We start from the raw sequence: 16,146 nt of genomic DNA on the forward strand, positions 1-16,146 counted from the left end.
GCAGAACAGCGCAATACTATAAAAAAAAATGTATCTACTGTAACCATCACTAGAAGATCACTACACGTGGTGTACAGAGATACAATCTACACATTCAGGGTGCTCCCCCTAGTGGTGACTGCAGACTGGATCTTATCATGTATCTCTGTATACAGGGAGCTCCCCCTAGTGGTGGCTGCAGACAGGATCTTATCATGTATCTCTGTATACAGGGAGCTCCCCCTAGTGGTGGCTGTAGACAGGATCTTATCATGTATCTATATACAGGGAGCTCCCCCTAGTGGTGGCTGCAGACAGGATCTTATCCTGTATCTCTGTATACAGGGAGCGCCCCCTAGTGGTGGCTGTAATCAGACAGGATCTTATCTCATTATACAGGGAGCTCCCCCTAGTGGTGGCTGCAGACAGGATCTTATCATATATCTCAGTATACAGGGAGCTCCCCCTATTGGTGGCTGCAGACAGGATCTTATCATGTATCTCTCTATACAGTGAGCTCCCCCTAGTGGTGACTGCAGACAGGATCTTATCCTGTATCTCTGTATACAGTGAGCTCCCCCTAGTGGTGGCTGTAATCAGACAGAATGTTACGGCTTCGTGAATAGAGGGGATTTGTAGCTCTGTAATACAAAGATTTAATAATTTACTTGAATTTAAACAATAAATCCTGCGGTGAGATGATTTTCTGTGCAGACCTTCTCAAAAGTAAAACGGCTCGATGTGGTAAGGAGACTGGCGCCTGGTTAGAAAACAACTGGTGCACTCATGCATCTCATGTATATACTCAGTTGCAGATTTGGAGGAATCTGCAGAACATTTTAACCCCTCGGTGATGACAATCCAAACACTGGACATTCGCCATGTCTATTAGCATTTGTATGATATCATTCTTCTCCATCCAGCGCCAGATTCGCAGCACAAGAAATCCCACCCAGACAAAGACGAGAAAAAGGTTTCCGAGCGCTGAATTTGCTCGTCATGTTGAAATTGGTAATTATGCCACATAATTGAGCTATTGTGACTCCGCATGGGTTCAGATTGTTAAACTGAGCTCCATTGTGTCTCCACACACAGCTGCAGTGTCCCCGATACAAATGTCACCGCGTTCCGTCATCTCACATCTACGGACATGTTTGTGGATAAACAAGACGACACATAGGGTAGTAAGGAGATTCGGATGAACCGGCCGCGGTAATCCAGCGCTTCTCACGCGTCTACCAGGCCCGATTCCTGCAGTACCGCATATAGGAGCGGACATATCATCGGTCAACATGTGCAGTCACAAAGGGGGCCAAGACCTTCTTCCTTCTAAGCAGGTGGAATTCTGCATTATCATTTATTAGGAGCTGTTGGACATCAAAGGGCCCATATCTCATATCTTGTCTTCGCACAGGGGCCTCGTCTCTCCGTGTCCGCCCCGTCTATACCCCAATCCGTGGATTCCAATACTCGTCCCCCTAAGGGTCAGACCATATCTGGTCTCAAAGACCATGCAAAACCTGGGAACTTTTCATCTTGCAATTCTGAAATTTTTTAATATTTTTGTTATATTGAATGAATGCAGTTAAAGCGTCATCTTTTACTTTCTTTTTGCAGGACTCAATCACAATGGTCTTTCCCATAAATCCCTTTGATGTCCGCTTCTCTTTGCCTTTGGAGGCATTTTCTTACTTAACTGCATGTATTTGGGACAATAAATTCACAATAAATCCCAAATGCAACATTTATTTTTAGCCCGGAATTAGTGCAAGAAAAAATAAAGCTCCTAAAAGGTGGACAACATGTCATACCGATAATAGTCAGCAGGTGTCAGTGTTTGCATAGGCCAAGAACAGCGACCTCTACTGGCAAAAGACTGTACTACACAGTTATTTATCTAACACCGCCTCCTGCACCGATAACATCGCTCGTGTGACCTCATCAGAATCGAGGATCCTCACAAATCTAGAACACAAGACGATGCCATACTGTATTCAGTGACCAAATAAGCAGGACATCGCACAGAACTGAATAGGAGAGTGTTATCACTGCACCTGACATTTTTTTTCTATGGAATTTTCCACTGTGTTCTAATGCAATGACACAAAGTTGCAGTGTCTTTATTACTGATTTATTCTGTATCAAATTCAAGGGATTCATCCAGCCACTAGTAAAGCGATTGTGCCTGTGATACAGAGCGGAGCGGCACCGCGATGTTTGACTGCAGCACAGGCGATTCCCATGCATCACATTCTGTGCAGAAATCAGCTCGCTGCCTCAGACGAGCAGAAACGATCATCGGTCAAAGTCACTTCTGCAACAAATCTGCCGCATGTGAATCCACACTTAAAAAGCAAATCGGACACCGACAACCGGAACTAGAAAACACATTCACTCATCTCATCCATCAGCCTCTACATTGTGCCCACTCCTGAATTCTGCCCCATATACCGCGTGGGAGACAGACATAATGACTGGATTCACTGATGTGAAAGTGTTCCACTAAGGAGAAAACTATTCCCTACCAAACAAATGGCCGAACACAGAACTGGTACGATTCACGGGAAACAGAGCAACTATCCAAGTATAGGACTCACCGTGCACATTACTGATCCTGTACTGATCCAGAGTTACATCCTGTATTATACTCCAGAGCTGCACTCACTATTCTGCTGGTGCAGTCACTGTGTACATACATTACTGATCCTGAGTTACCTCCTGTATTATACCCCAGAGCTGCACTCACTATTCTGCTGGTGCAGTCACTGTGTACATACATTACATTACTGATCCTGAGTTACATCCTGTATTATACTCCAAAGCTGCACTCACTATTCTGCTGGTGCAGTCGCTGTGTACATACATTACTGATCCTGAGTTACATCCTGTATTATACTCCAGAGCTGCACTCACTATTCTGCTGGTGCAGTCACTGTGTACATACATTACTGATCCTGAGTTACATCCTGTATTATACTCCAAAGCTGCACTCACTATTCTGCTGGCGCAGTCACTGTGTGCATACATTACATTACTGATCCAGAGTTACATCCTGTATTATATCCCAGAGCTGCACTCACTATTCTGCTGGTGCAGTCACTGTGTACATACATTACTGATCCTGAGTTATCTCCTGTATTATACCCCAGAGCTGCACTCACTATTCTGCTGGTGCAGTCACTGTGTGCATACATTACATTACTGATCCTGAGTTACCTCCTGTATTATACCCCAGAGCTGCACTCACTATTCTGCTGGTGCAGTCACTGTGTACATACATTACATTACTGATCCTGAGTTACCTCCTGTATTATACTCCAGAGCTGCACTCACTATTCTGCTGGTGTAGTCACTGTGTACATACATTACTGATCCTGAGTTACATCCTGTATTATACCCCAGAGCTGCACTCACAATTCTGCTGGTGCAGTCACTGTGTACATACATTTTTTATATGTACAGTCACAAAATAAAAAAGACATTTACATAAAATTGTAAAATAATACCTTTACTAAAACCTTGAATAAAATAACATCATTTTCTGATGATATAAGCCCTACAGGAGAGATCTATTTGGCTGGTGAAGTCATTGCTTGCAACAGCATTGATGTTGGCCAATATTTATGCAATGATTTCAGCATACAGTGACTTGCAAAAGTATTCACCCCCACCCACTTTGGCATTTGTAGTGTTTTGCTACCTTACAACCTGGAATTTCACTTACTTTTTTTAGGGTTTGTGTCAGTTCTAGTGATGAGCGAGTATACTCGTTGCTCGGGTTTTCCCGAGCATGCTCAGGTGATCGTCGAGTATTTGAAGTGCTCGGAGATTTAGTTTCTGTCGCCGCAGCTGCATGATTTGCGGCGGTTAGACAGCCTGAGTACATGTGGGAATTCATTAACAAACACATGTATTCAGGCTGTCAAACAGACGCAAACCATGCAGCTGCGGCGACAGAAACTAAATGTCTGAGAACTTCCAAATCCTCGGAGACCACCCGAGCGTGCTCTGGGAAACCCGAGTAACGAGTATACTCACTCATCACTAGTCAGTTCATGTAAGGAACATGCCGACAACTGTGAACATTTGTTTTTCTTTTTATTGTGAAGCAAGCAACAAATAGGAGAAAATAATGGAAAACTTCAGTGTGCATAACTATTCACCCCCCCTAAAGTCATTACTTTGTAGAGCCTCCTTCTGTGGAAATTACAGCTACAAGTTACTTTGGATAAATCACTCTGAGCTTTTTACATTTTGCCACTGGGAGTTTTGCCCATTCCGCAAGGCAAAACTGTTCCAGCTCCTTCACGTTTGTTTTTCACCAAAGAAAACATCTGTCTTCAAGTCTGACCACAGATTCTCCATTGGATCAAGGTCTGGACTGTGACTCCACCACTCCAGTATATTTACACTTATCTCCTTACACCCCTCGAGTGTTGCTTTAGCTGTATGCTTTGGGTCATTGTCTTGTTGGAAGGTGAACCTCCGTCCCAGTCTCAAATCACTGACAGAATGAAACAGGTTTTAGTCAAGAATATCCCGGTATTTAACAACATCCATCTTCCCCTCGACTCGGACCATTTTCCCTGTCCCAGCTGCCGAAAAACTCACAGCATGATCCTGCCACCATGTTTCACTGTGGGGATGGTGTCCTTGGGGTGATGAGCTGTGTTGGTTGGCGCCATAGCGTTTACCTTGGTGGCCACAAAGTTCAATTTTTATCTCTTCTGACCACAGCATCCTCTTCCATGCATTCGGACATTTGGGGAGTCTCCCACATGTCTTTTGGCAAACTGAAAAGGAGCCTTACAATTTGTGTAAGTAAAGGCTTTTTTCTGCCCACTCTTCCATAAAGGCCACCTCTATGGAGTGTATGGCTCATTGTGGTCGCATGGACAGATACTCCAGTCTCTGCTTGGGAACTCTGCAGCTCCTTCAGGGTCACCTCTGGTCTCTGTGCGGCCTCTCTGATTAATGCCCTCCTTGCCCGGGCTGAGAGGTTTGGTGGGCGCCCTCTCTTGGCAGGTTTGTTGTGGCACCATGTTCTTTCCGTTTGATGATAATGGATTTGATGGAGCTCCGGGGGATCACCAGAGATTGGGAGATTTGTTATAACCCAACCCTGACTTATTCTTCTCAACAACTTTGTCCCTGATTGTTGGAGATCTCCTTGGCCTTCATGGTGTTTGGTAAGTGGTGCCTCTTGTTAATGGTGCTGCAGCCTCTGAGGCCTTCAGACATGTGACACTTAGATTGAAAGGAATTGCTTGCACCAGAAAATTTTAGGGCTTGAATACAAATGCACATGACAATTTTTAGTTATTTGATCCCGTAATTTTAATTATGCTTATATTTTTCTCACTTCAATGACATTCAGATTAGGGGACTGTGAGGGCCATTGCAAAACCTTCAGCTTGGGCCTTTTGAGATAGTCTATTGTGGATTGTGACGTGTGATTAGGAACATTATCCATGTGTAGCAGCCATCCTCATCCTCCTCCTCTTTTCACCTTCAGCTATTTTACAGATGGTGTTATGTTTGCCTCAAGAATTTGTTGAAATTTCATTGAATCTATTCTTCCCTCTACATGTGAAATGTTCCCTGTGCCATTCACTGCAACACAACCTCAAAGCACGATTGTTCGATCCACTCACACACTTAATGGTTGAGATGTTCTTTTCCTTAAATTCTGTGCTCTTTTTCTTCCACCTTTGATTATTGTCGCCAAAGAATTCTATTTTATGATCGTGATCGGTCCACAAGACTTATTTCCAAAATGTATCAGGCTTGTTTAGATGTTGATTTGCATACTTCTGATAATTTTTAAGGTGAGGACGCAGGAGAGACTTTCTTCTGATGACTCTTCCATGAAGGCCATATTTGTGCAGGTGTCTCTGACCAGTAGAACAATGTATGACAACTCCAGAGTCTGCTTAATCTTTCTGAAGGTCTTTTGCAGTGAAGCGGGGATTCTGCTTTGCCTTTGTAGCAATCCTACAAGCAGCTCACACTGAAATTTTGCTTGGTCTTCCAGACTTTATTTTAACGTCCATTGTTTCTGGTAACTACCTTTTCTTAATCACATTTCGAACTGAGGAAAGAACAACTTGAAAACGCTTTGCTATCTTCTTATAACCTCCTCCTGCTTTGTGGGCCTTCACCATTTTCATTTTCTGAGTGCTAGGCAGCTGCTTAGAAGAACTCATGACTGCTGATTTTGGGTGGAGGCTGGGTTTCTATAAAGCTGAGATATTTGTATCACCAGGACTTTCCTAACGATGACAGTGAACAAGTTATAACCCTAACAGGCTAATTAAGGTCTGAAACCTTGGTCAAATTTACCTAAGCACACAAATCTCCAAGGGTGCCCAAACTTTTGCATTGGCCTATTTTCCTTTTTGTATTTTTTAAAATAAAAGAATGACTTTATATATTGTGGTAGAGCGTCTCATTCGGCTGCACATAAAGGTAGACACAGGTGCACTGCGGCTTTAAGAACTGCCAATGGTTTGTTATAGGCAGCATAAATCAAGAGGTAGTGGAGAAAATACAGCCCTCTGGGCAAAACAGGAAAACAAGACAAAATGGGGGCAGAACAAACAGTCCTTCTGTGAGTGGGCTCCCTCCTGCTCACGGAACACGCACGCTCCAGGCTCTCTAGTCCATGCAGCACTCTCCTGCAGTGCTCCTTCTCCAGGCCATACACTGAACACAGAGAACTTTCCTTCAGCCATTTAAGCCCAGACCATGTGACTCGTCAACCACGTGACTGATCACATGACTGTGACCTCACCCAGGTCCTGTCAACACACAGTGGTCCTGTCTCTGTAGGGGAAGGTATGGGGGGGGGACAAACTCCCACCCGCTCTATGAATGTCCCCCTAAAAACCAGCCCATGACATTACTTAACCCTGTAACTTTAGACCTTTTAAAGATCATTTCATCTTTTACTTGCTTAACTGTCCACAATGACAGTAATTTTGTCTAATTTTGAATCCAGACATGCCCAAACTTTTACATGTCACTGTAAACACAGGTTGTAATGTAGCAAAATAGGTAAAAGCAAAGGGGGTGAAAACCTTTGCAAACCAATGTATGTCCAGGTCAGAGTAAATTACTACATGACTAGACTGGTTGTCAGGTTACTATCTATTGAACAGGCAATAACTGACTGGGGTCAGGCCGATCCCCAATAGAATACTGCGGCAGTGCGCGTGCGTGACCGCCACCCCATTCATTCTCTATGGGGCTGCTGAGCGCTGCGCTTGACATTTCCCAGCAGCCCCATAGCGCGGCGGGTATGCACGGCTCCATTCTATATAATAAACATGCTCCATTGGGGAGAAAAATTCCATGTTCTGTTGATCAGTGCCGGTGTCAGCGGTCGGACCTCCACCGAGTGATCAGTGGTCTTCTAGATTTAGGTGATAACTTGTTTTCACCGGACAACCAAGGATTAACCAATGTCGGCGCCGTATTCATATCCTCTTTATCCGTAAGCCGGAATTTACACTTCCCTGGATGAGACAATCACTAGAATGTGCCGCTCTTAGTTTGGGGGACTCAACGCCATCCGGTATTACATGGACAACCGCTCACTTTATCGGGCGCTATCTAATTCTAGATTTACCCTGCAGTGATATCAGCCGTGATCTAAAAGCTGCTTGTTCATTGGAGACCTGAAAGTGTATAATGTATCTCTACACAGTGCAGGAGAAGCAGTCACGTCCTGGAAACCATCACCAAGTAGGTTAGGTGGTAATGAAAGATTGATACATTTTATACAGTAAGCAAATATCATGAATATTGAACTGTTGGAATGTTCAGACTTGATTTGAATAAGATTAATGTATAAACAATAATTACAATCAAAATAAATAAAGATAAAGCTGCGGGTAGCATACTCACTGACTGTTTCCAGTATTTCACTTTTATTTTTTTTTTACCGCTATTACATTCTGTAAGCAGAATTGTGAGCTTTGTATGGGAGCATTATTTTTGTGGCAGCATTATGTGAGCGTTATATGGGAGCATTATTTCTGTATTATGTGAGCGTTGTATGGGAGCATTTTTTTTGTGGCAGTATTATGTGAGCATTGTATGGGAGCATTATTTTTGTGGCAGTATTATGTGAGCGTTGTACGTGAGCATTATTTCTGTATTATGTGAGCGTTGTATGGGAGCATTATTTTTGTGGCAGTATTATGTGAGCATTGTATGGAAGCATTATTTTTGTGGCAGTATTATGTGAGCGTTGTACGGGAGCATTATTTCTGTATTATGTGAGCGTTGTATGGGAGCATTATTTTTGTGGCAGTATTATGTGAGCATTGTATGGAAGCATTATTTTTGTGGCAGCATTATGTGAGCGTTGTATGGAAGCATTATTTTTGTGGCAGCATTATGTGATCTTTGTGTGGAAGCATTATTTTTGTGGCAGTATTATGTGAGCATTGTATGGAAGCATTATTTTTGTGGCAGTATTATGTGAGCGTTGTATGGAAGCATTATTTTTGTGGCATTATGTGAGCATTGTATGGAAGCATTATTTTTGTGGCAGTATTATGTGAGCATTGTATGGAAGCATTATTTTTGTGGCAGCATTATGTGAGCGTTGTATGGAAGCATTATTTTTGTGGCAGCATTATGTGATCTTTGTGTGGAAGCATTATTTTTGTGGCAGTATTATGGGAGCGCTGTATGGGAGCATTATTTTTGTGGCAGTATTATGTGAGCGTTGTATGGGAGCATTATTTTTGTGGCAGTATTATGTGAGCGTTGTATGGGAGCATTATTTTTGTGGCAGCATTATGTGAGCATTGTATGGAAGCATTATTTTTGTGGCAGCATTATGTTAGTGTTGTATGGGGCATTATTTTTGTGGCAGTATTATGTGAGCAGTGTATGGGAGCATTATTTTTGTGGCAGTATTATGTGAGCATTGTATGGGAGCATTATTTTTGTGGCAGTATTATGTGAGCGTTGTATGGGAGCATTATTTCTTTATTATGTGAGCGTTGTATGGGGCATTATTTTTGTGGCAGTATTATGTGAGCAGTGTATGGGAGCATTATTTTTGTGGCAGTATTATGTGAGCGTTGTATGGAAGCATTATTTTTGTGGCAGTATTATGTGAGTGTTGTACGGGAGCATTATTTATGTATTATGTGAGCGTTGTATGGGAGTATTATTTTTGTGGCAGTATTATGTGAGCATTGTATGGAAGCATTTTTTTTTGTGGCAGCATTATGTGAGCGTTGTATGGAAGCAGTGTTTTTGTGGCAGTATTATGTGAGCGTTGTACGGGAGCATTATTTCTGTATTATGTGAGCGTTGTATGGGAGCATTATTTTTGTGGCAGCATTATGTGAGCGTTGTATGGAAGCATTATTTTTGTGGCAGCATTATGTGATCTTTGTGTGGAAGCATTATTTTTGTGGCAGCATTATGTTAGTGTTGTATGGGGCATTATTTTTGTGGCAGTATTATGTGAGCAGTGTATGGGAGCATTATTTTTGTGGCAGTATTATGTGAGCGTTGTATGGGAGCATTATTTTTGTGGCAGTATTATGTGAGCGTTGTATGGGAGCATTATTTTTGTGGCAATATTATGTGAGCATTGTATGGAAGCATTATTTTTGTGGCAGTATTATGTGAGCGTTGTATGGAAGCATTATTTTTGTGGCAGTATTATGTGAGCATTGTATGGAAGCATTATTTTTGTGGCAGTATTATGTGAGCGTTGTATGGAAGCATTATTTTTGTGGCATTATGTGAGCATTGTATGGAAGCATTATTTTTGTGGCAGTATTATGTGAGCATTGTATGGAAGCATTATTTTTGTGGCAGTATTATGTGAGCGTTGTACGGGAGCATTATTTCTGTATTATGTGAGCGTTGTATGGGAGCATTATTTTTGTGGCAGTATTATGTGAGCATTGTATGGAAGCATTATTTTTGTGGCAGCATTATGTGAGCGTTGTATGGAAGCATTATTTTTGTGGCAGCATTATGTGATCTTTGTGTGGAAGCATTATTTTTGTGGCAGTATTATGGGAGCGCTGTATGGGAGCATTATTTTTGTGGCAGCATTATGTGAGCATTGTATGGAAGCATTATTTTTGTGGCAGTATTATGTGAGCGTTGTATGGGAGCATTATTTTTGTGGCAGCATTATGTGAGCATTGTATGGAAGCATTATTTTTGTGGCAGCATTATGTTAGTGTTGTATGGGGCATTATTTTTGTGGCAGTATTATGTGAGCGTTGTATGGGAGCATTATTTTTGTGGCAGCATTATGTTAGTGTTGTATGGGGCATTATTTTTGTGGCAGTATTATGTGAGCATTGTATGGAAGCATTATTTTTGTGGCAGCATTATGTGAGCGTTGTATGGAAGCAGTGTTTTTGTGGCAGTATTATGTGAGCGTTGTACGGGAGCATTATTTCTGTATTATGTGAGCGTTGTATGGGAGCATTTTTTTTTGTGGCAGTATTATTAGAGCGTTGTACGGGAGCATTATTTTTGTGGCAGTATTATGTGAGCATTGTATGGAAGCATTATTTTTGTGGCAGCATTATGTGAGCGTTGTATGGAAGCATTATTTTTGTGGCAGCATTATGTGATCTTTGTGTGGAAGCATTATTTTTGTGGCAGCATTATGTGAGCATTGTATGGAAGCATTATTTTTGTGGCAGCATTATGTTAGTGTTGTATGGGGCATTATTTTTGTGGCAGTATTATGTGAGCAGTGTATGGGAGCATTATTTTTGTGGCAGTATTATGTGAGCGTTGTATGGGAGCATTAGTTTTGTGGCAGTATTATGTGAGCGTTGTATGGGAGCATTATTTTTGTGGCAATATTATGTGAGCATTGTATGGAAGCATTATTTTTGTGGCAGTATTATGTGAGCGTTGTATGGAAGCATTATTTTTGTGGCATTATGTGAGCGTTGTATGGAAGCATTATTTTTGTGGCAGTATTATGTGAGCGTTGTATGGGAGCATTATTTTTGTGGCAGCATTATGTGAGCGTTGTATGGGAGCATTATTTTTGTGGCAGCATTATGTGAGCATTGTATGGAAGCATTATTTTTGTGGCAGCATTATGTTAGTGTTGTATGGGGCATTATTTTTGTGGCAGTATTATGTGAGCAGTGTATGGGAGCATTATTTTTGTGGCAGTATTATGTGAGCGTTGTATGGGAGCATTATTTTTGCGGCAGTATTATGAGAGCGTTGTATGGGAGCATTATTTCTTTATTATGTGATCGTTGTACGGGAGCATTATTTTTGTGGCAGTGTTATGTGAGCGTTGTATGGGAGCATTAATTTTGTGGCAGTATTATGTGAGCGTTGTATGGAAGCATTATTTTTGTGGCAGTATTATGTGAGTGTTGTACAGGAGCATTATTTATGTATTATGTGAGCGTTGTATGGGAGTATTATGTTTGTGGCAGTATTATGTGAGCATTGTATGGAAGCATTATTTTTGTGGCAGCATTATGTGAGCGTTGTATGGAAGCAGTATTTTTGTGGCAGTATTACGTGAGAGTTGTACTGGAGCATTATTTCTGTTTTATGTGAGCGTTGTATGGGAGCATTTTTTTGTGGCAGTATTATTAGAGCGTTGTACGGGAGCATTATTTCTGTATTATGTGAGCGTTGTATGGGAGCATTATTTTTGTGGCAGTATTATGTGAGCATTGTATGGAAGCATTATTTTTGTGGCAGCATTATGTGATCTTTGTATGGAAGCATTATTTTTGTGGCAGTATTATGTGAGCGCTGTATGGGAGCATTATTTTTGTGGCAGCATTATGTGAGCATTGTATGGGAGCATTATTTTTGTGGCAGCATTATGTGAGCATTGTATGGAAGCATTATTTTTGTGGCAGCATTATGTGATCTTTGTATGGAAGCATTATTTTTGTGGCAGTATTATGTGAGCGCTGTATGGGAGCATTATTTTTGTGGCAGCATTATGTGAGCATTGTATGGAAGCAGTATTTTTGTGGCAGTATTATGTGAGCGTTGTACGGGAGCATTATTTCTGTATTATGTGAGCGTTGTATGGGAGCATTTTTTTTGTGGCAGCATTATGTGATCTTTGTGTGGAAGCATTATTTTTGTGGCAGTATTATGTGAGCGCTGTATGGGAGCATTATTTTTGTGGCAGCCTTATGTGAGCATTGTATGGAAGCATTATTTTTGTGGCAGCATTATGTGAGCGTTGTATGGGTGCATTATTTTTGTGGCAGCATTATGTGAGCATTGTATGGAAGCATTATTTTTGTGGCAGTATTATGTGAGCGTTGTATGGGAGCATTATTTTTGTGGCAGCATTATGTGAGCGTTGTATGGGAGCATTATTTTTGTGGCAGTATTTTGTGAGTGTTGTACGGGAGCATTATTTATGTATTATGTGAGCGTTGTATGGGAGTATTATTTTTGTGGCAGTATTATGTGAGCATTGTATGGAAGCATTATTTTTGTGGCAGCATTATGTAAGCGTTGTATGGAAGCAGTATTTTTGTGGCAGTATTATGTGAGCGTTGTACGTGAGCATTATTTCTGTATTATGTGAGCGTTGTATGGAAGCATTATTTTTGTGTCAGTATTATGTGAGCGTTGTATGGAACCATTATTTTTGTGGCAGTATTATTAGAGCATTGTACGGGAGCATTATTTCTGTGTTATGTGAACGTTGTATGGGAGCATTATTTTTGTGGCAGTATTATGTGAGCATTGTATGGAAGCATTATTTTTGTGGCAGCATTATGTGAGCGTTGTATGGAAGCATTATTTTTGTGGCAGCATTATGTGATCTTTGTGTGGAAGCATTATTTTTGTGGCAGTATTATGTGAGCGCTGTATGGGAGCATTATTTTTGTGGCAGCATTATGTGAGCATTGTATGGAAGCATTATTTTTGTGGCAGCATTATGTGAGCATTGTATGGAAGCATTATTTTTGTGGCAGTATTATGTGAGCGTTGTATGGGAGCATTATTTTTGTGGCAGTATTATGTGAGCGTTGTATGGGAGCATTATTTTTGTGGCAGCATTATGTGAGCGCTGTATGGGAGCATTATTTTTGTGGCAGCATTATGTGAGCATTGTATGGGAGCATTATTTTTGTGGCAGCATTATGTGAGCATTGTGTGGAAGCATTATTTTTGTGGCAGTATTATGTGAGCGCTGTATGGGAGCATTATTTTTGTGGCAGCATTATGTGAGCATTGTATGGGAGCATTATTTTTGTGGCAGCATTATGTGAGCATTGTATGGAAGCATTATTTTTGTGGCAGTATTATGTGAGCGTTGTATGGGAGCATTATTTTTGTGGCAGTATTATGTGAGCGTTGTATGGGAGCATTATTTCTTTATTATGTGAGCGTTGTATGGGAGCATTATTTTGTGTGGCAGTATTATGTGAGCGTTGTATGGGAGCATTATTTCTTTATTATGTGATCGATGTATGGAAGCATTATTTTTGTGGCAGTATTATGTGAGCGTTGTATGGGAGCATTACTTTTGTGGCAGTATTATGTGAGCATTATATGGAAGCATTATTTTGTGTGGCAGTGTTATGTGAGCGTTGTATGGGAGCAGTATTTTGTGTGGCAGTATTATGTGAGCATTATATGGGAGCATTATTTTTGTGCCAGTATTATGTGAGCGTTGTATGGGAGCATTATTTTTGTGCCAGTATTATGTGAGCGTTGTATGGGAGCATTATTTTTGTGGCAGTATTATGTGAGTGTTGTATGGGAACATTACTTTTGTGGCAGTATTATGTGAGCAATATATGGAAGCATTATTTTGTGTGGCGGTGTAATATGAGCGTTGTATGGGAGCATTATTTTGTGTGGCAGTGTTATGTCAGTGTTGTATGGGAGCATTATTTTGTGTGGCAGTGTTATGTGAGCGTTGTATGGGAGCATTATTTTTGTGGCAGTGTTATGTGAGCGTTGTATGGGAGCATTATTTTGTGTGGCGGTATTATGTGAGCTTTGTATGGAAGCATTATTTTGTGTGGCGGTATTATGTGAGTGTTGCATGGGAGCATTATTTTGTATGGCGGTGTTATGTGAGCATTGTATGGGAGCATTATTTTTGTGGTGGTATTGTTTGAGTTTTGTATGGAAGCATTATTTTGTTTTGCAGTATTCAGACAAAAATCTGCACTTTTCTCGATGCTCAGCGCTTATTTTCTATAAGTCGGCTGATTCTTGACCACTAAACCACGCTCTGTTATTTTTTTGGTTTCTTATGACGTATTTCAAAATAGGTTTTCTACCCCAGATCCAGGGCGGACATTTCATTAGTGCAATGTGTGCAGCCGCACAGGGGCCCAAGAGGTAAAGAGCCCCACTTTCACCTTCGAAACAAGCAGGTCCTGTTACAGACACGGAGGGGCCCATAAACTGTTCTTACACAGGGGTCCTTTTCCATAGGTATCCGCCACTGCCCAAATCATCCCAAAGGTGCCTCTACCTATGAGGCTCAATCAGGGCCATACAGAATGATCACTGGGAGTCTGGTCCTTCTACTGCATCCTTAATATTAGACACAATGAATGACACCCCCGGAATACACCATACAACGTATCTGGACCGTGCTCCTATCTGCACCTTTCCTCTTTTTTTTCCTCGCTCCTATCTGCACGACCCCAATACTTTTCCACACGTCTACAGCTCTTCATGCGAGTGCTAGCTCTTGCGTCCAGTATGGCAGTGGATACATATCTGAAATACTCTGTGCCCAGTGATAATCCTATAAGCCCCACACGTGACCTCAGATCGCCCCGCTGCACCTGACAATGGGATCCTTCTTGGAATAATAGTATCCTTCATGGAATGCTATGAAGCAGGCAGGCCGGTGCCAGGTCCTGCGAGCGGCTGCAGCTCGGTGGCAGCAGACAGGCTCTTTGTTGTGGTGCTGGGAACTTTCACATCTCAGTCTGGCGCTGGCATCACAATGTATTGTCCTCATCAATGAGCGATGCACCGACAGCAATGGGGGAACCCAGCAAGTGGGGCGCCCAGGAGAGTTCTGCTCCAGGGCTGGCATTGGCAGAGCAGATGTGGGCATAGGCCCAGCTATAGTGCCGAACCCCCCACCCCCATCCAATCTATGCACTGGATGCAAAGAACACCCCCCATCAGGACCCCCTAAGCCAAGCAGCACAATGCACCAGAGGCAAAGAATAGCAGCAGCTTCCTCACTGCAGATACAATGTATGAAAGGACAGACCCCAGAGCCAGGCTGAGCCCACCCAGGACTTACCAAATGGAGAGGTGTGGGCGCCCCCCCTCCTGCCCATCGTCCCCAGGCTGGAGATGGTCTCCGGCAGAGTCAGGGGTCTCCTCTGCTCTCACACATGTGAGGGTCTCTGCCTGACACCAACAGTCTATGAGCAGCAAGAAAGGAGCTGATGGGGCTGGAAATGGGAGGGATGAGAAGGATGGAGGGGAGGAGAGACTGCACAGAGGACAGCAGTGTGTGCAGCCTGGGGTGTGTGCAGAGGACAGCAGTGTGTGCAGCCTGGGGTGTGTGCAGAGGACAGCAGTGTGTGCAGCCTGGAGTGTGTGCAGAGAACAGCAGAGTGTGCAGCCTGGGGTGTGTGCGGAGGACAGCAGAGTGTGCAGCCTGGGGTGTGTGCGGAGGACAGCAGTGTGTGCAGCCTGGGGTGTGTGCAGAGGACAGCAGTGTGTGCAGCCTGGGGTGTGTGCAGAGGACAGCAGAGTGTGCAGCCTGGGGTGTGTGCGGAGGACAGCAGTGTGTGCAGCCTGGGGTGTGTGCAGAGGACAGCAGTGTGTGCAGCCTGGAGTGTGTGCAGAGAACAGCAGAGTGTGCAGCCTGGGGTGTGTGCAGAGGACAGCAGCGTGTGCAGCCTGGGGTGTGTGCAGAGGACAGCAGAGGGTGCAGCCTGGGGTGTGTGCAGAGGACAGCAGTGTGTTCAGCCTGGGGTGTGTGCAGAGGACAGCAGTGTGTGCAGCCTGGAGTGTGTGCAGAGAACAGCAGAGTGTGCAGCCTGGGGTGTGTGCGGAGGACAGCAGAGTGTGCAGCCTGGGGTGTGTGCGGAGGACAGCAGTGTGTGCAGCCTGGGGTGTGTGCAGAGGACAGCAGTGTGTGCAGCCTGGGGTGTGTGCAGAGGACAGCAG

At 43.0% G+C, this 16,146-nt stretch overlaps 1 protein-coding gene across 2 annotated transcripts in view; it reads right to left on the reverse strand.

The window, feature by feature from the left end:
- Positions 1-16,146, reverse strand: part of SLC44A5 (solute carrier family 44 member 5) — a 157,376-nt gene that overhangs the window by 87,920 nt on the left and 53,310 nt on the right. Inside the window, exon 1 of one of the 2 annotated variants that reach the window (XM_073544805.1) lies at positions 15,269-15,438. The exons of the other annotated variant lie outside the window; for it this stretch is intronic. Within the exon in view, the coding sequence (XP_073400906.1) occupies positions 15,269-15,305 (37 nt within the window). The 5' untranslated portion in view covers positions 15,306-15,438. Of the gene's footprint in view, positions 1-15,268; positions 15,439-16,146 lie in introns of those variants that run through there. 2 annotated transcript variants of the gene reach the window in all.

Source organism: Dendrobates tinctorius, unplaced genomic scaffold (genome assembly GCF_039654945.1).
Source record: "Dendrobates tinctorius isolate UK_male_01 unplaced genomic scaffold, ASM3965494v1 ptg000138l, whole genome shotgun sequence".
In the NCBI taxonomy this organism is placed as follows: domain Eukaryota; kingdom Metazoa; phylum Chordata; class Amphibia; order Anura; family Dendrobatidae; genus Dendrobates; species Dendrobates tinctorius.